The 24,347-nt window shown below is 47.6% G+C and overlaps 3 protein-coding genes across 3 annotated transcripts; all 3 read left to right on the top strand.

Annotated features, from left to right (window-relative positions):
- The first annotated feature begins 10,756 nt into the window (after positions 1 to 10,756).
- LOC4337122 (receptor-like serine/threonine-protein kinase SD1-8) lies at positions 10,757 to 14,902 on the top strand. Its single transcript, XM_015779677.3, has 7 exons — positions 10,757 to 12,098; positions 12,259 to 12,381; positions 13,257 to 13,381; positions 13,598 to 13,814; positions 13,918 to 14,158; positions 14,268 to 14,400; positions 14,482 to 14,902. The coding sequence occupies exons 1-7, from the start codon at positions 10,781 to 10,783 to the stop codon at positions 14,794 to 14,796; spliced, it is 2,472 nt and encodes an 823-aa protein (XP_015635163.1). The 5' UTR covers positions 10,757 to 10,780; the 3' UTR covers positions 14,797 to 14,902.
- A 1,154-nt stretch (positions 14,903 to 16,056) lies between these two features.
- On the top strand, positions 16,057 to 20,464 carry LOC4337121 (receptor-like serine/threonine-protein kinase SD1-8). Its single transcript, XM_015779559.3, has 7 exons — positions 16,057 to 17,317; positions 17,489 to 17,629; positions 18,380 to 18,540; positions 18,664 to 18,880; positions 19,030 to 19,255; positions 19,377 to 19,509; positions 19,771 to 20,464. The coding sequence occupies exons 1-7, from the start codon at positions 16,378 to 16,380 to the stop codon at positions 20,071 to 20,073; spliced, it is 2,121 nt and encodes a 706-aa protein (XP_015635045.2). The 5' UTR covers positions 16,057 to 16,377; the 3' UTR covers positions 20,074 to 20,464.
- A 340-nt stretch (positions 20,465 to 20,804) lies between these two features.
- On the top strand, positions 20,805 to 24,285 carry LOC4337120 (receptor-like serine/threonine-protein kinase SD1-7). Its single transcript, XM_066309297.1, is given in 6 exon segments — positions 20,805 to 22,110; positions 22,490 to 22,611; positions 22,698 to 23,160; positions 23,274 to 23,511; positions 23,611 to 23,761; positions 23,843 to 24,285. Coding segments are annotated over 6 exon segments (2,544 nt in total). The 5' UTR covers positions 20,805 to 20,843; the 3' UTR covers positions 24,146 to 24,285.
- Positions 24,286 to 24,347: the final 62 nt, after the last annotated feature.

The following is a 24,347-nucleotide window of genomic DNA, read 5'->3' as shown; positions in this document are numbered from 1 at the left end:
CCACAAGCCAGCGTGGGCAACGGCTTTATCTTTTGTATAGCATGGTTCATTGCGGGGCACCAGACTGAGAAGTGGCGGAGATAAGCCCACGGGGGTCGCTGGGGAGTCCATGCCTTGTTTTATAAGGGGGTGATTATGATCCAGGAATGGTGCGCTGCGGTGGATTGTGTTATGCAAGGGGTACTGTCACAGCCCCTTTCCGAGGTACCGTGGTGGTACTGAGGCACATGGTGACATGATGTGGGGCTGTGTCTTGTGGGTACAGTGGTACACCTCTGGCCAGAGTAAAACTATTCGAATAGCCGTGCCCGCGGTTATGGGCGAGTTGAGCAATGTTTTTCGTGATTAGTCCCACACCTCTCACCATAATTATAGATGTTATAACTGGTAATAATTTGCTTAGCTCCTGGTTTGGAGTTAGATCTGTTCAGCCGGGTATGGTTGTTCAGAATGGTTGGGCCTGTGCAGCATGGGTGTGCTGTTCAGTGTTGGTTAAAATTTCTGATTAATTACTCCACTGTTTTACTTCTCTTAAATGTTTTGCTAAATGCTGCTTTTGCAAATGAGCCGATATTATGCCATCCTTTGGTATCCTTGTGCACTTGCATATTTGCTGTGTGGCTTGCTGAGTATGTCATATGCTCACCTTGCAATAATCAATCAACCTCAGTTGAAGAAAAAGGATCCAGAAGGAGAAGACGTTTGGCTTATACCCCAGTTGAGCTGCCTGTGGGAGTGGAGCCGGAGCTTCGCTAGATTTTATTTTCCGCTGCAGTTTTCTTCTTGGTGAGGACTAAGTGCCTCTTAAGTAAGTATTTATCGGTTTAGTTAATTTGATGAATCTGTATATTAAATTGTCAGTTTGTGTACCTCGGCTGATTCCTGGACGAGGATTTTATGCACAAATAAGTTCGGAAATTACTAGTGAATTTTCGGGCGTGACACTTTGCAAGCCTGCTGAGTTTTCCTCAACATCCGCGCTGAAATTCGCGCCTGCAAAGAGCGTGGAATTCAGCGTATTTCTCCAACTCGTGATGTCTATTGTCCTATTCACAAGACAAAGAATCACGACCTCTCAAGTTGCAAGGTCTTTCTCAGCACCATGAAAGCGCCATCTCCTAAGGTCCAACAGTCACACATCCCCATCAGGGATAAAGACAAGGAACGAGGAGCGACGCCAACTTCAGATCGATTTGTTGGGGTAATCGATATCGATCCTCACGAACCATCAGTCTTGCACCTTCTCGAAGACTATGGATCATCAACAACGAGCACGCCGCGGGAGGTATTGGCTATCGATGATGTCGGCACGTCAGCGCGCACCAATGCAGAAGCGGAGAATCAATTGGCCACCCCGGCCCAGCACATCAGAGCCGTCAACGCTATACTGAGGGAAACCCCCTACGATCCTGTTTTGAACGACGATATCACGCATTGGACAGAACGACTACGGGAATCAGTGACCAACCTCAGCAACGCGTCCGAAGAGGCCGCCGCCGCAGCGCACCCGGAGCAACCACCAACTGGCGATGCCAATGGTGAAGACCCTGAACGGAGGGAATCGCCTCATCGAGCCACCCCTCCACCTCGCGGCACTAGCGATCTCCGAGATCACCTCAACGGCTGCCGAGAGGCACGACGCGCACGAGACAATGAGAATCGTTCCCGGCGTCATGTCTCTTCACGGCGCCATAATAACGAAGATCGAGGAGACCGCTCAAACGAAGACCGAGGCCATGATAACCGCCACAACCGCCACGATCACAACGATCACGAACGGCGGGTGCCAGACGATACTGGTCGAGGACGTCGCCATAACGATGACAATGATGGAGACCGGCGCCGAGACAACAGCGGGAGATGACGACAAGATTCTCGAGATCCAGGCCGACATCCTCGTATTCGTACGCCGGAACCAAGCGACCCATCGTCATCGTCATCATCCTCGTCTTCCTCATCATCAGACAGACATCCACGAAGGACACACGATCGCCGACAACCCACCGCCCCCAGCGCTGGGTGTAGGGCTTTCAGTCGTTCCCTACGTGATGTCCGATGGCTTGAGAGATTCTGACCCGGAGCAATAGAAAAGTACGATGGGAGCACCGACCCAGAAGAGTTCCTTCAAGTCTACTCCACAGTACTCTATGCTGCCGGAGCAGACGACAACGCATTGGCGAATTATTTGCCAACTGCGTTAAAAGGCTCTGCACGTTCATGGCTGATGCATCTTCCGCCCTACTCAATCTCTTCGTGGGCAGACCTGTGGCAACAGTTCGTCGCCAACTTCCAAGGAACCTACAAGCGCCACGCGATCGAAGACGACCTACACGCGTTGACACAGAACTCGGGTGAATCCTTGAGGGAATATGTTCAGTGCTTCAACGAGTGCAAAAATACAATCCCCGAAATCACCGATGCTTCTGTAATTCGCGCCTTCAAATCCGGTGTCAGAGATCGCTATACTACCCAGGAGTTGGCGACAAGACGCATCACAACCACTCGGAGATTGTTCGAGATTGTTGAGCGATGCGCCCACGCAGATGATGCGCTAAGACGCAAGAACGATAAGCCGAAGACCGGGGGAGAGAAGAAACCAGCCACGGACGCACCTGAGTCAAGCAAGAAGAAGAATCGCAAAAATGGGAAAAGGAAAGCTCAAGCGGAGGTCCTCGCAGCAGAATACGCGAACCCTCCCAAGCACCCAGACCCACAAAGTAGCGACACAAAGAAAGCATGGTGCCCCATACACAAGACGGACAGACATTCTTTGGAAGATTGCCTTGTTTTCAAAAAATCGCTCGAGAAGCACATTGCATCTGAAAAAGGCAAACGAGTACGCGTGGTCGAAAAGGACGCGGAGGAATATGTGTTCGCGAGTAGGACTCCTTGTCTCTGGCAGAGGAATAGAAGCAAATCCCGAGAAGATCAAGGCAATCGAGAACATGAAGTCGCCCACAAGACTCAAAGAAGTACAGAAGCTAACCGGATGCATGGCAGCATTGAGCAGGTTCATCGCTAGGATGGGAGAACGAGGGCAACCTTTTTTCGCTTTGCTGAAGAAGCAAGACAAATTTGTATGGACACAGGAAGCCGAAGAGGCATTCGTTGCACTCAAGCGCTACCTATCAAACCCCCCTGTACTTGTTGCCCCCCAACCTAATGAAGAATTATTCCTCTATATTGCCGCCACGCCATATTCCGTTAGCACCGTCATCATTGTCGAGAGAGAGAAAGTACAACGACCAGTCTATTACGTCAGCGAAGCTCTCCACGACGCAAAGACAAGATATCCACAGATCCAAAAGCTGCTTTACGCGGTCATCATGACATCAAGGAAGCTACGCCACTACTTTCAAGCCCACAGAGTCACAGTTGTCTCCTCCTTCCCTCTCGGTGAAGTCGTGAGAAACAAAGACGTTGTCGGCCGCATTGCAAAATGGGTAGTCGAGCTGAGCCAGTTTGATGTCCACTTTGCGCCACGAACAGCCATCAAATCCCAGGTACTCGCCGACTTCGTAGCCGATTGGACTATGCCTGATAACAAATCAGACAACCAAGTCGACAACGAAACGTGGACAATGGCGTTCGATGGTGCACTCAACAGCCAAGGAGCAGGGGCAGGGTTTATCTTGACGTCTCCCTCCGTAGATCAATTCAAGCACGCAATCCACCTCAACTTCAGGGCGACCAATAACACAGCCGAATACGAGGGACTACTAGCCGGGACAAGAGCTGCAGCTGCACTTGGGGTCAAGCGACTAATCGTAAAAGGGGACTTCGAACTAGTCGCGAACCAGGTGCACAAAGATTATAAATGCTCTAACCCTGAGTTATCCAAGTATCTCGCAGAAGTCAGGAAGCTAGAGAAAAGGTTCGATGGGATCGAAGTCCGACACGTCTACCGCAAAGACAACATCGAGCCAGATGACCTAGCACGACATGCGTCTAGACGAGAACCGCTCGAGCCCGGCACCTTTCTGGACATCCTAACGAAGCCATCAGTAAAAGAGGTTAGCGGTGAAGTTAGCCCGGTCACCCCCGACATTAGCTCGGAGGCCACAAAGGCAGAACACGCCGTTGCCGATATCGAGACCACAGACGACTGGCGCATCCCACTAATCAAATTCATCAACAGCGAGGAGTTGCCCGAGGACGATACAGTGGCCCAACAATCTATACAAGAAAGCGCCAAACGGGGTACTTCTCAAATGTGTCTCGTCCGACGACGGTAGACACCTCCTCCTTGATATACATGAAGGCATTTGTGGGTCACACGCCACCGGTCGGACATTGGTCGGGAAAGCTTTTCGACAAGGGTTTTTCTGGCCAACCGCCCTTAAAGATGCATGCGACATGGTCCAGCGATGTGAAGCCTGTCAATTCCACAGTAAACACACAAAGCTATCCGCGCAAGCGCTCCAGACTATCCCTCTTACTTGGCCGTTCTCGTGCTGGGGGCTAGATATACTCGGGCCATTCCCACGAGGACAGGGCGGCTACAGGTTCCTATTCGTGGCGATCGACAAATTCACTAAATGGATCGAAGCAGTACCCACGGGAGAAATCAAGGCCGACAACGCCATCAAATTCATCAAGGGTATATTTTGCAGATACGGACTACCGCACCGCATCATAACCGACAACGGCTCCCAGTTCATCAGCGCTGATTTCCAGGATTACTGCATCGGGCTGGGAGTCAAGATATGCTTCGCCTCGGTCTCCCACCCTTAAAGTAACGGACAAGTCGAGAGGGCAAACGACATATTACTACAAGGGATCAAAACCCGCGTCTACGACAGGCTCATGTCACATGACAAAAAATGGGTCGAAGAACTCCCATCAGTACTATGGGCCGTACGCACCACACCGACAATGTCTAACAAGGAAACACCCTTCTTCCTCGTGTACGGCTTCGAGGCCATGCTCCCCAGCGAGCTACGACATCAGAGTACACTAGTACAGAAGCATTCCGACGAGGACCAGGAGGAGCAGCGAAACGTCGATGTAAATCTACTCGAGGAACATCACGAACGAGTTGCCGTTCGAGCAGCCAGCTATCAATAGACCCTCCGCCGTTACCACGAGAAGCGCATCCAAGCATGCATACTTTCGATCGGCGACTACGTCCTCCGACGGGTTCAAAGCCAAGCAGGGCGAAACAAACTCTCACCCAAATGGGAAGGACCTTACACGATCACACAAGTCTTGCAGCCAGGCGCATTCAAAATCGCAGACGGCGATGGTCGCGAGTTAGCAAATTCTTAGAACATTGACCAACTACGTAAATTCTATGTATGAGTCAATACCATCCGTACCTGTAAGGCACCTTACAGTATCAATAAAGCCTATTCTTAGGCCCATATTACAATCAAAGTATTTCCGCCCGATGATCCCTTACCCTGATGACACCTAGCGTTGAAACCTATCCTCATGTCCCTTTACGCCGTCTTGACAAGGCCTCCGAGGAACCTAAGGGATCTTCGGCTGGGGACGCCCAGAGCCGATAAGGCCTTGTCAGATCCTGTAGAGACGAAAGACCATGTAAGATCTGGTCGTGTAAGAGTTCTCACCGTGCGTATTAACCAAGCCGCGAAATCGGAAATTAACTTTCCAACTTCACGGCTGGGAGCTAGGATCAGAGCTTATTCAACCAAGGCAGATCAAAGGTCCAAGAGCCTTATCCTCCGAGAAAATTCCTCCGACGACAAGGCTGGGGGCTAGGGAGAGTGTTCGACTCAAACGACTGACTAAAGTCGTGAACTGAGAACATACTCTTACACACGACATCCGGAGTAAGAAAGATTTGTTAAAGATAGATCTCTTCTCTATTTCACAAAATACTTCTTACAGTTTTAACACAAATCCAAAGCTATATTACACCTTTTTCCTGAGATATCTATCACAGGGTACGAAGACTACCAAGAAGGCCAACGCCAGTCCATAGACTGGAAGATCTTCTCCGCCAACGGCGCCATCGACCTCGCCAGGTGGTCTATCTCCGCCGGAGTCCTCCGAGAATGAGCAAAACCCTCACGGAGAAAATCGAGGTCCAGGTGCGGGCGATGATCTCGTAGGCAAGCCAACACGTGCCCTCCGGCATATCGGCTCGATCGACGACACTCCTGCTTCAAGGCCTCGTCGATACGCTTGCCGACGCCATCGAGTTGAGCACATGCTCCGTTCAGCCATGAGATGTATCCGGCCGCCGACTCCTCGGGATCTCCATGGGGCACTCGAAGTTCTCTACAGACCTTGGCCATGGATGTGCAGCAACTCTTCAAGTACGAGTTGAACCACACCTCATGACCCCGGAGCGTTTCCACAGCCTGCTCTTTCTTCACTGCAAGCATGGTTCTCTCGAGTTCCGCTACTTCAAATTTTGTCTTCCAATATTGGATACGACGATCTTGGCCAGCAAGAGCACTCTCGAGATCTGCTCAATGTGGGAACAACTAAGTCAAGCTACACGCCTCTTTCGAGAACATAGTTGATCTAGTCGGAAGAGCAGAAAGGGATGAATGGGCTACTAACCTAAGGATGTCGTCGCCATCTCCGTCCCCGTAGCAAGGGTCTGGTCTACATTGTCGGGCGACGCATGTGGTTCAAACGCAAGAACCGGAATAATCGCTGGTGACTCGGGCTGCCCGCGCTGCTGGACATCCTCGTCATCAACATCTCTACAAGGGACAAAAGTTCTCAAGATCAACATACAAGAGTAAGCTAGAACAATAATTGCACGCACAAAGGCGATTAAGATTCAGTTTTACACAGCATGTCTTGGGAGTACAAGAGGTCCTACTCTTCAAAAAGGGGGAGAACAGATTCCCCCAGATCACCGACTTCTTCCATCACCTCCTTATGCGTGTTGCTAGCCGCCCCCTGATCCAAGATCTCGCGCAAATCGAGTTCAGGATGTGCCAGCTTTACACACGCGAGGACGTGGCACGCCCCGGTGTAGATCCCGTTCGACGTCTCCTCCCCGATCCTGGCCGCATGCTTGGAGGGGATCTCCCTCATCGCCGCCGCCAGCTCCGCAAGAGAAGATGTAAGCGAGAACTCGTCGGGATTCGCCGGGATAGTAGACTTAATGCCGCACTCCCCGGCAAGCTGGTGCAGGCCAGTGTGTGTGACCCGCAATGAGCCACGGATTTCCGACAGGTTGTTCCCGAGCTTCGACATGCGGTCCTCGAGCCCCTGCCGTTGTCGCTCGTTGCCGGCCACCAACTCCCTCATCTTCTTGAGGTCTTCACGAGCCTCCGCCAACTCGCGTACCTGCCGGTCAGCACACTCGTTCGCCGACGCCGCTGCCGACCTCGCCTCCGCAATCTCACGGCCAATGCCGCGAGCACCAGCCTCGAGGAGGCGCCCCATCTCGACCTGGAGCTCCTCCCAGGTGAGGATGGCCGCCGGTGGACCACGACCAGCCGCAGGATTGCTGACTGGGCCGCTTGGTGTCGCCTCGCGTCTCCCGGGCGCAAGCACGACATCCGTCGAGGCTGCAGTGGGAGACACGCCGGAAGTCCCTCCAGACTCGTCTTGCACCGCCTTCGCCCGTGCCGCCCTATGAGATAGCTATGGTTCAGATAACACTCGAACAAAATCACGGAGACTTAAGTTCATCTACTTACTTCTCGCCAACCGTCACAAGACGTTGTCGTCGTGGAGGCGGTAGAGACGCGTCCGAGGCCTGAAAAACGGTCGATGCGAAGTAAGGCGAAATTCTTCTGGTTGTACGATCTGATGACAGGATAGCTTACCGAGGGGGTTGATGCCTTGCGACGATGTCCGCTTACAGAGGAGAACTTCCTCCCCTTTGTCGGAACATTGCCACCACTTGTGGTAGCAGCAGCAGCATCAGACGCCTCCTTGGCGACCTTCTCTTTCAGAGATGCCGTCACCTGATGGTCCGCGAGTGGCCCGATGATGTCAGTCAGAGGAAGAGCCTACGCTTAATCAAGTCATAAAGTGATCTCAGAAGGAAAACGCAGGATGCCTATCGAGAACACTTACGTTGATGGCAGCATCACGTTTGGCCGCCCCCTTTTCACAAAGGGGAACGGGGATGTTACTCGCCGTTGCCAGGCCGCTGATCATCACCTGGCTGACACGACGTCCCACGGTTTCGCTGTTCAGTCCTGTGAATCGAGAACCAAATTTTGATAAATCAGGAGGAACGTGGACACGAGCATGTTAGGATAAATGCAAGAAAGATACCCCGAGGAGAAACCCGGGTCGCGTCCTCCGGTCCGGAATAGTCAAAGGCTGGGTGGACTCGAGCCTAGAGCGGCTGGATCCGTCTACCAATGAAGTCTGCAGCGACTTCATACCCCGACAAGCCTCATACTCGGAGATCGTCGACAATGTCGATGAAGGATTGGAGAGAAGGGGTCAAAGGGGGCTTTGCGGTCCAAGACGGGATCTTGTCCGGTTGTTCCTCAGGAACAACAAAGACAGGGTCCGAATCTTTGATCTGAAGGTAGAACCACCTCGTCCACCACTTGCTGCGAGAAGAGGGACACTGGAAGGGGATGTAACGCGACTTCAGGCCATCCCGAAGTCGGAACCCGACGCATCCAGACACCCTGTTGGGCTCCATCCAACGCAGCTCATAGTAGAAGCGAAAGAGATCGAGAAACGGCTCTACCCCAATGTAGGCCTCACAAAGATGAGAAAAGATGCTAAGAAAGGCGATGGAATTGGGGTTCAGGTGGAGCAGAGAAAGACCGTAGAAGTTCATGACTAAGAGAAGAAATTCGGAAGGCGGAGGGAGAAAACCGCAGAGAATGTAGTCTTCAATCGCAACCATGCGACCTAAGACGGGCTGGGGATTAGTACCTCCTGCTTCCCTTTCCATGGTCCCACGACCGGGAAGGGCGCCGTCTTCCTGAATCTTCTTCAGCGACGCGCTGGTGGAGGATGATTTGCCAAGATCCATCGTCGATCGGAGATCGCCGGAGAAGGGGCTAAGGTCGACGAACTAGGGTTTCTTGTGGAAGCGGAGAAGACTAAGAGCGTTTGCAGGCGGGATGTTTTCTGCACGATGGGCGGACTTCAAAATGGATCCCCAAAATTCCTTTAAAGAGACGCACTACCGACGGTGCGAATTCCAAGGAACGGAGAGAGATGCCCGCCGAAAATTTCTGGGTCCGTTACGCGCAACAGTTTTTTGGACTTTAGTTTAAATTCGCTCGTGACCATTGGGTTTCAAACGGTGTTCTCGACTACGTCATGTCTCTACGGTCCTCGCACCAGGAACGACAACAATCTCGACACAGGAAGTCGCGAATGGTTACACGAGCTCATTTAAGCAGAAGTCGGGGGCTACTGTCAGGGTTACGGGTTAGGTATACCCTTTACTCTTTGATATACGTCTCATATCGGTATGGTATACCCACGCGTATACGGATACTCTCCGCATATATTAAGGAAACCCCTCACGGAGTTTACAAATGGAAGGAGTCATACTCGGACAAGACTGGGTCATCAATGTATCGTGTAAAGTTCGATGTTTCCGAGTTCTACTTGGAAACCGCCTAACCTGTGATATAAAAGGGACCCCCCGGGGAGGGCCTGAGGCATCGAATCTCAGAGCCAACACAACCCTCACAGCATATGAAGTCGGAGCCTACAAGGAGCCAAACCGCTAGGGATCTAGTCGAACCAACTCGACTACGATCTCGCCGGATCCGTCGATTTCCATTGTTCCCTTTGTAACCTGTGTTTTCCATCATATAATCCCACATCAACTGGATTAGAGCTATTACCTATCAAGGGGCCTGAACCAGTATAATCTTTGTCTTTTGTCTGCTTGATGTCGTATTACGTAGATCCTTGTACCAGCGTACCCCAATAACCTCTATATCCGGCCTACGGGTATCACCCATCGACAACATGCAAGATCAAATTCAACTTCTACATGTTACAACAAAAATAACAAATTAAACTGAAAATAGTTATCGCATATTCGCAACTATATTTGTTATTTTTGTTACAACTTGTAGAAATTAAATTTAAAGTTGTTTGTTTGTGGAGTGATATATCTTTCCCCCTGTAACTATAAGTGGATTAATCGAACTGTACCGCTAGCATCCTGTAGTGTAGCAAAGTTAGCTAGCAGTTCTACGCGGGAAGGAATCGCTGGTTTTCTTCACTGACCCGTTATCTGACCTCATCGACATGGCAAAATGAAGAGCCAAGCCAAGCGTGTTGACCTCAAATTATTGACCTTAATCACTTACTTTAACCATTTATCTGTGGTATTTTTATCTCAACGATCATGCATGAACGCAAAAAACAAACCCAAAATATATTGTACGTGTAGGTGCGGCTAGGTGCACACTCCTGCACAAGTTGTAACTTACTCCCTCCGTTTCACAATGTAAGTCATTCTAGCATTTCCCATATTCATATTGATGTTAATGAATCTAGACATATATATCTATCTAGATTCATTAACATCACTATGAATGTGAGAAATATAAAAATGACTTACATTGTTAAACGGATGAAGTAATTCCTTGGATGCAAACGCTACTAATACAAAATGTTTGTGCTCTCTAATCGATGAACATATTCGTTCAAAAAAAAATGATGAACAGATGACAAAGTCAGAACTTTAATTTGACTTTACCTTACCAGGCTGTACATACTTGCGTTGTAACCTCTGTAGTAAACTGCACTAGATTAGCCTTGATAACTGATAAGCATTGCAGATCATGTATAAATGAGTAGCTCATGAACTGAGCAAGAAACCAATTAGCGTCGTGGTGATTAATTAATGGCGAAGGCAACGACTGGCATCTGCCTCGTTGACGTCATCCTCTTCTCGTTCTTCCTCGTTGCTCCCAGAGCCTTCGCCGCCGCCGCGGCCGTTACCGACACGCTCCGCGGCGGCCGGAACATCACCGACGGCGAGACGCTCGTGTCGGCCGACGGCACGTTCACTCTGGGGTTCTTCTCCCCCGGGGTGTCAGCCAAGAGATACCTCGGTATATGGTTCACGGTCTCCCCTGATGCCGTTTGCTGGGTGGCCAACCGAGACAGCCCTCTCAACGTCACCTCCGGCGTGCTGGCGATCAGCGACGCCGGGATCCTCGTCCTGCTCGACGGCTCCGGCGGCGGCCATGTCGCGTGGTCGTCGAACTCGCCCTACGCCGCCTCGGTGGAGGCGCGGCTGTCTAACTCCGGCAACCTGGTCGTCCGTGACGCAAGCGGCAGCACCACCACGTTGTGGCAGTCGTTCGATCACCCGTCGAACACCTTGTTGCCGGGCATGAAGATGGGCAAGAACCTGTGGACCGGGGCCGAGTGGGACCTCACGTCGTGGCGCTCGCCGGACGACCCGTCGCCGGGGGCCTACCGCCGCGTGCTGGACACCAGCGGCATACCGGACGTTGTCCTGTGGCAAGACGGCGTCGAGAGGTACAGGTCGGGGCCATGGAACGGCCGGTGGTTCAGCGGCAACCCGGAGGCGGCGACGTACACGACGAACCTGATCACGTTCCAGGTGACCGTCAGCCCGGGGGAGATAAGCTACGGCTACGTCTCCAAGCCTGGGGCGCCATTGACGCGCTCCGTCGTGCTCGACACCGGCGTGGTGAAGCGGCTGGTGTGGGAGGCGACGAGCCGGACATGGCAGACGTACTTCCAGGGGCCGAGGGACGTGTGCGACGCCTACGCCAAGTGCGGGGCGTTCGGCCTGTGCGACGCCAACGCGCCGTCGACGTCGTTCTGCGGCTGCCTCAGGGGGTTCAGCCCGACGTCTCCGGCGGCGTGGGCGATGAAGGACGCCTCCGGCGGATGCCGGCGAAACGTGCCGCTGCGCTGCGGCAACACGACGACGACGGATGGGTTCGCGTTGGTGCAGGGAGTGAAGCTCCCCGACACGCACAACGCGTCGGTGGACACGGGCATCACGGTGGAGGAGTGCAGGGCGAGGTGCGTGGCCAATTGCTCGTGCTTGGCCTACGCCGCGGCGGATATCCGAGGAGGCGGCGGTGGTAGCGGCTGCGTCATTTGGACCGGCGGCATCGTTGATCTTCGGTATGTCGACCAAGGGCAGGGTCTGTTCCTGAGGTTGGCAGAGTCTGAATTAGGTATGTGCTGAATTTTATCAGAGTGATTTCAGTTCTGCACGTCATTTCCAAGCACATTTCTTGGCTTAGCTGACACATTTAGTAAGGATCAGGTTCGATGTAATATTAACCATGGCTATCTATTGATGATTAACTCTGGAAAACTTTTGAGCTATGACAGATGAGGGTAGGAGCCGGAAGTTTATGCTCTGGAAAACTGTTATTGCTGCACCAATATCTGCCACGATTATTATGCTCGTACTGCTACTTGCTATTTGGTGCAGAAGGAAACACAAAATCTCAGGTAAAGTGCTATTCTCCAATGGCTTGTATACGCTTCACTTTTTTTTTTCATCGGCAACATTTGCTTCGGTAAACTCTAGTTTTGTGGTTTTTTTTTAGGATACTCTAAATCTGTGGTAAAATTTGACCATTTTTTAATACATCTTTTTTCCCATGAAGAGATAAAAACTTCACAAAAGATGATTTTATCCTTGAGCCACCTTAGAAGATTAAATCTGAACAAATTTTAGCTGAATTTAAATATATTTTACAAAATTCAAAACTTGTTCAAAACTACAAAAATGAGAATTGTTATATTTTAAAAATAGAAATTGAACATATATTGTCTGAGTTTAAACAAGTTTTTTAAAATGTTTTTCCACAATTTGGAATAAGTTTTATATTTTGCAAAATATGTTTAAATTCAAAAAAAAGCTTGAATTTAAATCTTGCAAGGTGGCCAAGTGTAAACTTGAGAAGATTAGGAATATACGCAAAACGAGGTGGGCCATTAGCGTATGATTAATTGAGTATTAACTATTTTAAATTATAAAAATGGATTAATATGATTTTTTAAAGCAACTTTCTTATAGAAATTTTTTGTAAAAAACGCACTGTTTAGTAGTTTGGAAAGCGTGCGCGTGAAAAACGATGTGTTTTCTCACCCAATATCACTGGAACGAACGCACTAGTTATATCTCACCATTGGAATAGGATATGTTAAAATAATAGTCAGAGCATATTCTGACTAACAACCATAAAATAAGAGTGTCTTGAAGCAAATGTCTGAGCAAATTTTGCCTTCTAGATTACGCTTACAGAAAGAACAAATTTAAGGTAAGCGTTAGACATTTCCCAGGAAGTTCCAGACCCAGACTGATTCTTTTTATATTGCAGAAGGTATACCTCATAATCCTGCTACAACAGTTCCTTCAGTTGATCTGCAGAAAGTGAAGGCGGCCACTGGAAATTTCTCACAGAGCCATGTGATTGGCCAAGGAGGATTTGGCATAGTTTACAAGGTAACCTCCTTTCCTTTTTCTAATTTCTACATGATAGAACATACTCGCTCGGTCATGATTCATGAACTCTTGACACTCGTGTGCTTCCATTTTTCTAATGAAAATTCCTTGTAGTGAGGTTGTCAAAGAGTCAATGTGGATGATTTTTTTTTGGAGGAATGTGGATGAAATTTATGTATTCTCAGTTGCTTACAATATAAATTGTATAATCTGTAGGGCCAGTTACCTGATGGGAGAATGATTGCTGTAAAACGGCTACACCAATCAACCCTCACCAAGAAAGGCAAGAAGGATTTCACAAGAGAAGTGGAGGTGATGGCTAGGCTCAGACACGGCAACCTTCTTCGTCTCCTTGCCTACTGCAGCGAAGGCAGCGAGCGTGTGCTGATATACGACTACATGTCAAACAGGAGTTTGGATCTCTACATATTTGGTACTTAGAGAAACGAATATACAGAAAAAAAAAAGGCTGCATTCTTACAGTTTATACAATTCTCGTATGGCATTTGCTAACTTGATGTACCTTGCACTGGCAGGCGATTCTGGCCTCCGACTCATGCTCAACTGGAGAAAAAGATTGGGCATCATTCATGGGATCGCCAATGGTATTGCGTACCTGCACGAGGGATCAGGCGAGTGCGTCATCCACAGGGATCTGAAGCCTCCGAACGTACTGTTGGACGACAGTTTCAGACCCAAGATTGCAGATTTTGGCACCGCCAAGCTATTCACAGCAGACCAGCCAGAGCCTTCCAATCTCACCGTTGTGGTTTCACCGTCAGTTACTTCACACCCTCCATTCTCTTGCTCATGAACAATCAGCCAACTGGTCATGTTTCGTAGTATTACTGTGTCACTGACATGGTCGAGTTACATTTCCATGAAGGGGATACGCATCTCCGGAGTACGCATGGCGAGGGGAGATGACACTAAAGTGCGATGTCTACAGCTTTGGAGTCGTTCTTCTCGAAACCCTTAGCGGACAGAGGAATGGTCCCATGTACAGTCTCCTTCCACATGTAAGCATCACCATATATACACCAAATCACCAAATATACATATACATTTGGATTAATTCACCAAATCGGCTTTGTGTGCAGGCATGGGAGCTGTGGGAGCAGGGCAGGGTGATGTCCCTCCTTGACGCGATGATCGGTCTCCCTCTCTCAGTCTCAGGGCCTGATCACACCGAGATGGAAGATGAACTGGCGAGGTGCGTGCAGATCGGGCTCCTGTGCGTGCAGGATGCGCCGGAGGAAAGGCCGGCCATGTCGGCGGTCGTCGCGATGCTGACCAGCAAGAGCTCACGGGTGGATCGTCCCAAGAGGCCAGGGGTTCACGGCGGCAGAAGCAGGCCACCGTTGCGCGAGTCGGAGCTGCTGGGCGCCACCGACATTGACGACGATCTCACGTAGTACAACTGTACAGGGTTATATATATAGTCCCTCCGTCTCTACGCCATTTACTTTACTAAACATGTTTTACCGTTCATCTTATTTAAAAGATTTAAGTAATTGTTAATTATTTTCCTATCATTTGATTTATTTATTATTAAATATACTTTTATGTATACATATATTTTTATATATTTAAAAAAAATTTCGAATAAAATGAATGGTCAAACGTGTTTAAAAAATTCAACGACGTCAGATATATTTAGGAATGGAGGGAGTATATGGGTTGTGCTGTTCTAGCTTCTATACGTGTCGAATCATTGAGCCAAACAGAAGTTTCTGCCGATTTCTTTTCCTTTTTTTTTCCTTTGCCAATCAGGCATGAACTGAACTACCTTGTCTCATTTTATATAGTACTCCCGATTTTAATGTTGCCATTCAAATCTGCAAGTTGTCAAGAATATACAAGATACTCGGAAGACAATGCCTTCCTCGCACACAACTCAAATAAAATATTTTTACACTCATTGACAATTATGGTACTACTAGTATTCTGCAGCAGTGCAAGTGACTACTGACCATTCGCATGCTCCAAAGTCCAAACGGTGAATCAATCTGTACTCTCCATTTCATATTATAAATTATTTGACATTTTCCCTAAGTTAAAATTCTTTAGGTTTGATCATTTTTTTTAAAAAAATAGCATCTATAATATTAAATTAGTTTCATTAAATTTAATATTAAACATATTTTGATAATATGTTTGTTTTGTATTGAAAATATTACCATATTTTTCTATAAATTTAATCAAACTTAAAAAAGTTTGATAAGAAAATCAAACGACTTATAATATGAAACGGAGGAAGTATATGCTTGCAGAGAAGACAAAAATGTTCATGGGTAAACAAATTAGCAGGTTGGCTACAAAATGTAATTGCTAGTTATGACTCAGACGCTACCTGCAGACTGCAGTTACAATTATCCTCCGAGACACAATACAAATATATATACAATCACACTCATCAGTTGTATATTCTCTTTTGCCAAAAATCGATGATGACCAAGTCAGCTGCTTAACCTCCAAATGCCAATCCATATAAATATTAGGTTAACCTCCAAGTGATACCAGCTTTCAATCTCCAGTCTATATGTAGACGACAGAGATGCAAATCTAGCTTAAGCATCCAGGTGGTTAATTACCTTCTCTACTAATCAGCCATGAGCTCAATGTTCCTAATCATCCTATCATGCATGCTTCTCCTTTCTAATTCTGGCAGAACAACTACAGGTGCAGAGCTAGGTGACACTCTTGGCAAGGGCCGGAACATCACCGACGGCGAGAGGCTCGTCTCCGCCGGCGGCTCATTCACGCTGGGCTTCTTCTCGCCGGCGTCGTCTTCGTCGTCGAGCACCAGCCGGAGATACCTCGGGATATGGTTCTCCGTCTCCGACGACGTCGTCTGCTGGGTCGCCAACCGCGACCGCCCTCTCACGGACACCTCCGGCGTGCTGGTGATCACCGACGCGGGGAGCCTCCTCTTGCTCGATGGCTCTGGCCACGTCGTGTGGTCGTCGAACACGACGACCGGGGGCGGCGCGTCCATGGCGGCGCAGCTGCTCGAGTCGGGAAACCTCGTCGTCAGTGACCGCGGCAATGGCGGCGCGGGCGCTGTCGTCGTGTGGCAGTCGTTCGACCACCCGTGTGACACGCTGCTCCCCGGCATGAAGATCGGCAAGAACCTGTGGACCGGCGCCGAGTGGTACCTCTCGTCGTGGCGTTCGTCCGGCGACCCGTCGCCGGGGAACTACCGGTACAGGACGGACACGAAGGGCGTGCCGGAGAACGTGCTCTGGGACGGCGACGGCGAGGTGTACCGGACGGGGCCGTGGAACGGGCTGTGGTTCAGCGGCATCCCGGAGATGGGGACGTACTCCGACATGTTCAGCTACCAGCTGACGGTGAGCCCCGGCGAGATCACCTTCGGCTACTCCGCCAACGCCGGCGCGCCGTTCTCCCGCCTCGTGGTGACGGGCGTCGGCGAGGTCCAGCGGCTGGTGTGGGAGCCGAGCAGCCGGGCATGGAAGAACTTCTTCCAGGGGCCGAGGGACCTGTGCGACGACTACGGCAAGTGCGGGGCGTTCGGCCTGTGCGACGCCGGCGCGGCGTCGACGTCGTTCTGCAGCTGCGTGGAGGGCTTCACCCCGGCGTCGCCGTCGCCGTGGAAGAAGATGAGGGACACCTCCGCCGGGTGCCGGCGAGACGCGGCGCTGGGCTGCGCCACGGACGGCTTCCTGACGGTGCGCGGCGTGAAGCTCCCCGACGCGCATAACGCGACGGTGGACAAGCGCGTCACGGTGGAGGAGTGCTGGGCGCGGTGCCTCGCCAACTGCTCGTGCGTCGCCTACGCCCCCGCCGACATCGGAGGCGGCGGCGGCTGCGGCGCCGGGAGCGGATGCATCATCTGGGCCGACGACCTCGTCGACCTGCGCTACGTCGATGGAGGACAAGATCTCTACGTGAGGTTGGCGAAATCTGAGTTAGGTACGAAGCAGGTAGCAATGTATTTTTTTTACGAAATTGCTAAAAAAAACTGTCGCATGTTTTTTGGTAAAAACTTTCAAAATGAGCAAATCTAATAAGATTTGACAAGGCTAATGCTGATGAAATGAGTGAGAGTGAGTGCTGATATATTTGTGGAAAAAACTGTGACAGGCAAAGATGGTATTCGGCAACGGCGGCCTCCAGCTGCTGTGGTTATTGGTGCATCCATTGCTTCAGTTGTTGGGGTTCTTCTCATTATTTTGTTGGTCCTCCTATATGTGATTAGGAGGCGTCAGAGGCCTAGAGTATCAGGTAACAATTCGTAATACTCTGAAAGTCTGAATTCCTGATAACTATTTTGTTCAGTTTACTGGGATTTTTTTTGCCCCTTGAGATGATGACCCATCGTTTCTCCCACGTCAACTGAATAGTCATGAAAAAAATTGATAAGATAGATTAACATATGATATATTGCTCCATGAGACAAATTAAACTTCTACAAATTATAAAAAAAAAACTTCTAATGTATGAATACTTTAATTTGTTGTTTTCTACAATTTGTAGAGGTTAAAATTTAACTTTACATGTACTATTTTTTATATTTTTTCATAACTATTTAGTCGACGTGCACAAACGAGAATTTGACTTTATATGTAATATATTTTATAGTTCTTTTGTTTTTTTAATAACTATTTGACGATGTGCTACAAACGGGAGGCGTCTAGAGAGGAGAAAATCATCCCCATAGTTTTCTACTCCCTCCGTTTCAGGTTATAAGTCGTTCTGACTTTGGTTAAAGTTAAATTATTTTAAGTTTAACTAAGTTTGTAGTTAAATATAGTAATATTTATAACACCAAATTAGTTTCATCAAATATATAATTGAACATATTTTCATAATGTATTTGTTTTGAGTTAAAAATGTTACTACTTTTTTTTCTACAAACTTAATTAAACTTGAAATAGTTTGACTTTTACCAAAAACAAAACGATTTATAATATGAAACGAAGGGAGTGCTTTGATATACAAGAAGGTGTAAATCAATGCAATTATATTCACCAGATGATGATGCGGGCGTTCCAGCTGCTACTGCTGCTGTTCATGCTCGTCCTAATCCTGCTTTGGCTGCCCCTTCAATTAATCTGTCTAGTGTGAAGGAGGCTACAGGGAATTTCTCTGAAAGCAATATCATTGGCAGAGGTGGTTTCGGCATTGTCTATCAGGTCTGCACTTTTTTCAACAATTTGACACCTTTATGTACGCAAACTAAGTTACGATTTGACTTCACTACCACAAATCTTGAAATGCAAAGTCTGCATTGAAACATCTGATTTTACAATCACCAGGGGAAGCTGCCCAGTGGTAGAAAGGTTGCTGTAAAGAGGCTCACACAGTCTCTTGTTACTGACAAACGCAAGGAGGATTTCATAAGAGAGGTGGAGATGATGTCGAACACAAGGCACGCCTACCTTGTTGAGCTGCTCTGTTACTGCCAAGAAGGAGGCGAGATGATACTAGTCTATGAATACATGGAGAACATGAGCTTGGATCTCTACATATTTGGTACCCATTCCTAACCAAAAAAACAAATTCATTACTCACTGTAGTCTGTTAATCTTTGTAGAAATGTGATGCATAATTATCTTCTGTATATTCCTGTAAAGCTCTGATCTTCTGCATGCTTATCACACGGGCCTATTTGGAACTGACAGGAGAAGATCGTAGACTGCGAGCCTCTCTGAATTGGGTGCAAAGATTAGACATAATCCGCGGGATCGCCATAGGTGTCGAGTACCTTCACAACGTGAAAGTTATTCACAGGGATCTGAAACCATCCAACATACTCCTAGATGACAATCGGAGACCTAAGGTAGCAGACTTTGGCACTGCCAAGCTGTTTATCAACGACCAGACTGATCCAACATTAGTTCTGTCAGCGTATGATTTTTAACTTCATTACTTCAGCTAATGTTCCTATTCAAGTTTTTCTGGCATTTTCTGCATGTTTTCCTTAGAGGTCTCAACTGACCGACAAGCTTTTTTTTTTTTGTTAATGAAGGGGCTACATAGCTCCAGAATATGCAGCTCAAGGAAATCTGACGCTCAAGTGCGATGTGTATAGCTTTGGAGTTGTGTTGCTAGAGATAATCAGTGGTAAAAGGAACAGGACATTACCAACTTTTCTTCGTGAGGTAAGTGAACATATAAGTCGCACAATTGATTTGCCTAAAGCAAATAAGCACATAAACAGAAGTTGAGAAGCCAGTGCCAACAGACTGAACTAAGCACCCGCAAAAAAATGACATAAAAGTTCATAATTTTCAGTACTACTCTTTTAGAAAAAAAATAATGAATTTCCAGGCAAAGTTAATAATTTTTTGAAAGGAAAAATATAGCTATTAGAAAATGCAAATGGGCACTATCATGTAAGTGAGTTTTTTTCTTTTTGGCAGACCTGGGAGTCTTGGAAACAGCATGAGATCGAGGACATTCTTGATTTAGGACTGATCAAACCTGAGCCTGATCTCCTGCTTGGGCTAGACAGGTGCATCCAAATTGGGCTTCTCTGCGTACAGCAATCTCCCGATGACAGGCCTACCATGAATCAGGTTGTCTCAATGCTAACCAAATACAGTTCACAGATAGCCATGCCCAAGAATCCCATGATCAACAGCAGATGCGAGCCTTCAGTTTCACAAGTAGTATCTGACACAGAGCCGGCCTCACACGACAGACCTGGGCCGAGCCTGAACTGACCGTCTCGTGCTTGGCTCGGCATGTCACAGCTCACAAGAAATCGCATTGGATAGAGAGAGTTTGCTGTTGTTTGTGGCCCCCTGAACCTTCTTCTCAGCTATTCCTGTGTTGATTAGTGTACTTATCCCCATGTCCCAGCGTCAGAACGCCGTCAACACTGAAAAATTCGGGTTTCTGATGAACGGAGGAAAATCCATCTCGTGTCCTTGAGGTCTTTCGGACTATTCTTAAGCTTCAGCAATCATGTGTACAGAAATCGTTGTAGGAAGTTTTTGCACACAAGTGTACTGTGATGACCAGCTAACAAAAGCAAAGCAGCTCCACCCTCATAATGCACTCATCATGCGTCAATGCCACCAACTAAACGGGTTACGCACGCATGCAGCGCTGACTTCTCGCAACTTTTACGAGTTTTCTCATTCTCTCCAAGGTGATTTTAGTTCCCAACTTTTTCTTCAAATTTCTAACTTTTCCATCACATCAAAACTTTCCTACACACACAAACTTCCAACTTTTCCGTCACATCGTTCCAATTTTAATCAAACTTTCAATTTTAGCATGAACTAAACAAACCCTTAGTATGATTTCGTAGCAACACTTTCCTTTGCGCGTGCACCTCCACTCATAGACCCGTAGACGAATAAAAAGTCTCGGCCATACGTTGACTCACGGGAATTACTCCAAAGCTATTTGTGAATCAGTGAATGTGATGACCAGACAAGTTATTTCTTCAGGCTTCACAGTCACAGGCAAGTGAAGAACAAACCAAATGAATATGGCATGCCTCCCCTTTCTCATCTGCTTGCTCCTCATCTCCTTCTGCAAGTGCGATGATCAGCTGACACAAGCAAAGCAGCTCCACCCAGGCGACGTGCTTGGCTCCAAGAGCGGGGTGTTTGCGCTCGGGTTCTTCTCCCCTGGAACCTCCAACAAGAGCTTATATCTTGGCATATGGTACCACAACATCCCGCAGCGCACATATGTTTGGGTTGCCAACCGAGACAACCCGATCTCCACACCTTCATCATCCGTGATGCTCGCCATCAGCAATAGCTCTAACCTTGTCTTGTCAGATTCCGAAGGCCGAACTCTTTGGACAACGAACATCACCATAACTGGAGGCGACGGTGCTTATGCAGCGTTACTTGACACAGGAAACTTGGTTCTCCAGCTGCCAAACGAAACAATCATATGGCAAAGCTTTGATCACCCAACTGACACCATTCTGCCCAACATGAAGTTTTTGCTGAGGTACAAGGCACAAGTCAGCAGGCGACTTGTCGCTTGGAAGGGCCCAAATGATCCATCCACCGGGGAATTCTCCTTGAGTGGCGACCCCAGCTTAGACATTCAGGCCTTCATCTGGCATGGGACCAAGCCATATTACCGCTTCGTCGTGATTGGTAGTGTGTCAGTGTCCGGCGAAGCATACGGCAGCAACACCACCTCTTTCATATATCAAACTCTGGTGAACACACAGGATGAATTCTATGTTAGGTACACAACCTCTGATGGCTCAGCAAATGCACGCATCATGCTTGATTACATGGGAACCTTCAGGTTCCTGAGTTGGGATGATAGCTCGTCATCATGGACAGTTCGCTTACAACGCCCAGCGAGCACCATCGACTGCTATACCTACGCCTCATGTGGCCCATTCGGCTACTGTGATGCCATGCTAGCCATCCCAAGGTGCCAATGCCTCGATGGGTTCGAGCCTGACACCACCAACTCTTCGAGAGGATGCCGAAGAAAGCAACAGTTGAGATGCGGAGATGGGAATCATTTTGTGACCATGTCCGGAATGAAGGTCCCTGACAAGTTCATTCCTGTCCCAAACAGAAGCTTTGATGAGTGCACGGCTGAGTGCAACCGCAACTGCTCGTGCACGGCTTATGCTTATGCAAACTTGACCATAGCCGGCACCACGGCAGACCAATCAAGGTGCTTGCTTTGGACTGGGGAGCTAGTCGACACGGGGAGGACTGGTTTTGGTGATGGTCAGAACCTGTACCTCCGGTTGGCCTACTCTCCTGGTATGCCCACCTTTTTTCCCCTGCAGTTGCAATATAACTCTTAGGGCATCCACAATGTACTACAAAAGTAGTCCATAGGGAATAAACTATTCCATTCAGTCATCTAGTAATATTGTGCAACTAGTCTATATAAAGAAAATAGCAAAAGGTATCCATATGCATATGGACTACCCATATGACATAAATAATATTATCTATCTCTACTTCTCTCTCTTCTCCTAATGTCACATTGTATCCATATACATTGTGAGGATTGCTATAGGTAAAGTTTATTTATGTGGATCCCATCTATATAGACTACTTTTGCCATATACATTGATGATACCCTTAGATAGCTTGTACATGGAATTCTGAGAAAAAAAATCACTTTTCTTGATAGGGTACACTTCTGAAGCCAACAAAAAGAACAAAAAAGTAGTGAAGGTTGTAGTCCCAATTATAGCATGCCTGCTGACATTCACATCCATATACCTTGTCAGGAAGTGGCAAACAAAAGGTACAGTGAGGGTCAATACTCAATACTAACTAACACTATGCAGTCTTCCTGTAACTACTGACCGATAATGATGTTCTTATTAGGCAAACAGAGAAATGACGAAAATAAGAAGAGAACAGTGTTAGGAAACTTTACAACTTCTCACGAACTTTTTGAGCAGAAGGTAGAATTTCCAAATATTAATTTTGAAGAGGTTGCTACTGCAACAAACAATTTCAGTGATTCCAACATGCTTGGCAAAGGAGGTTTTGGTAAGGTTTATAAGGTAACAATTTACACTAAGAGTTGTAGCAGTGGACAAGCCTTATAATTTTTATCCTGTTAAAATAATTTTACTATACAGGGGAAGTTGGAAGGAGGCAAAGAAGTTGCTGTCAAAAGACTCGGTACAGGTTCCACACAGGGGGTAGAGCATTTTACAAATGAAGTGGTTCTTATTGCCAAATTGCAGCACAAAAATCTAGTCAGGCTTCTTGGTTGCTGCATTCATGGAGAAGAGAAGCTTCTTATTTATGAATACTTACCAAACAGAAGCCTGGATTACTTCCTTTTTGGTATGTAATAATTATATATTCTCTTTTTACCTTTTTCACTTTTGGTGGGAGAGGCCGAGAGGGTTCCCAAAGCCTGAACAACAATAAGTTTCCTTTCATAATGTCCGTCGTAGATGATTCAAAAAAGTCTATGCTTGATTGGCGAACACGGTTCAACATAATCAAAGGAGTAGCTAGAGGACTTGTTTATCTCCACCAAGACTCAAGGATGACAATAATTCACAGAGATCTCAAAGCCAGCAACATTTTATTGGATGAGGAGATGAGCCCCAAAATATCAGATTTTGGTATGGCGAGAATCTTTGGTAGCAACCAGCATCAAGCAAACACTAAGCATGTAGTCGGGACATAGTGAGTAACTCTTCAACTACCTGTGTATAAAATACAAACTTCTATATACTTGAACGCATTCAAACTACTTACACTCAGTTGGTGACATGATTTAAACAGTGGTTACATGTCACCTGAATATGCGATGGAAGGCATCTTCTCTGTCAAGTCTGACACCTACAGCTTTGGTGTTTTAGTCTTGGAGCTTATAAGTGGCTCTAAGATCAGCTCACCTCATCTGACAATGGATTTTCCAAACCTTATAGCCCGTGTAAGTTGTATGACATATAGTGCACAAAGTTTCAACAGCTAAAGTTTTGCACTAATTAGAAACTCTCTTCTCTTTGTTCAGGCCTGGAGCTTGTGGAAAGATGGAAATGCAGAGGATTTTGTGGACTCAATTATTCTGGAAAGCTATGCAATTAGCGAGTTTTTGCTCTGTATCCACTTAGGACTGTTATGTGTCCAGGAAGACCCAAGTGCTAGACCATTCATGTCATCAGTTGTGGCCATGTTAGAGAATGAGACCACAGCACGTCCTACTCCAAAGCAACCTGCATATTTCGTGCCAAGGAATTATATGGCCGAAGGGACGAGACAGGACGCCAACAAATCTGTAAACAGCATGAGCCTTACCACACTACAGGGGCGTTAGAAGTTTGGATTCAGAATCAACTTGTTGCAGAATTCATCACTTGATCTGATCATATGATTGTCCCTCTTTAATTTCAGAATGAGCTGGTTATAGAATTAACCGCTACGGAATGAAATTTACAGGAAACAAAATTGTCCCAGTGAAAATGTGATTGCTCTTTGGGTCATTGGGCTTATGAATTATCATTCATATTCAACAGTTT

The sequence above is a fragment of the Oryza sativa genome, chromosome 4, assembly GCF_034140825.1.
Source record: "Oryza sativa Japonica Group chromosome 4, ASM3414082v1".
In the NCBI taxonomy this organism is placed as follows: Eukaryota; Viridiplantae; Streptophyta; class Magnoliopsida; order Poales; family Poaceae; genus Oryza; species Oryza sativa.
Note: the sequence above shows the minus strand (reverse complement) of the source record. Positions and strands in the feature narration are given on the sequence as shown.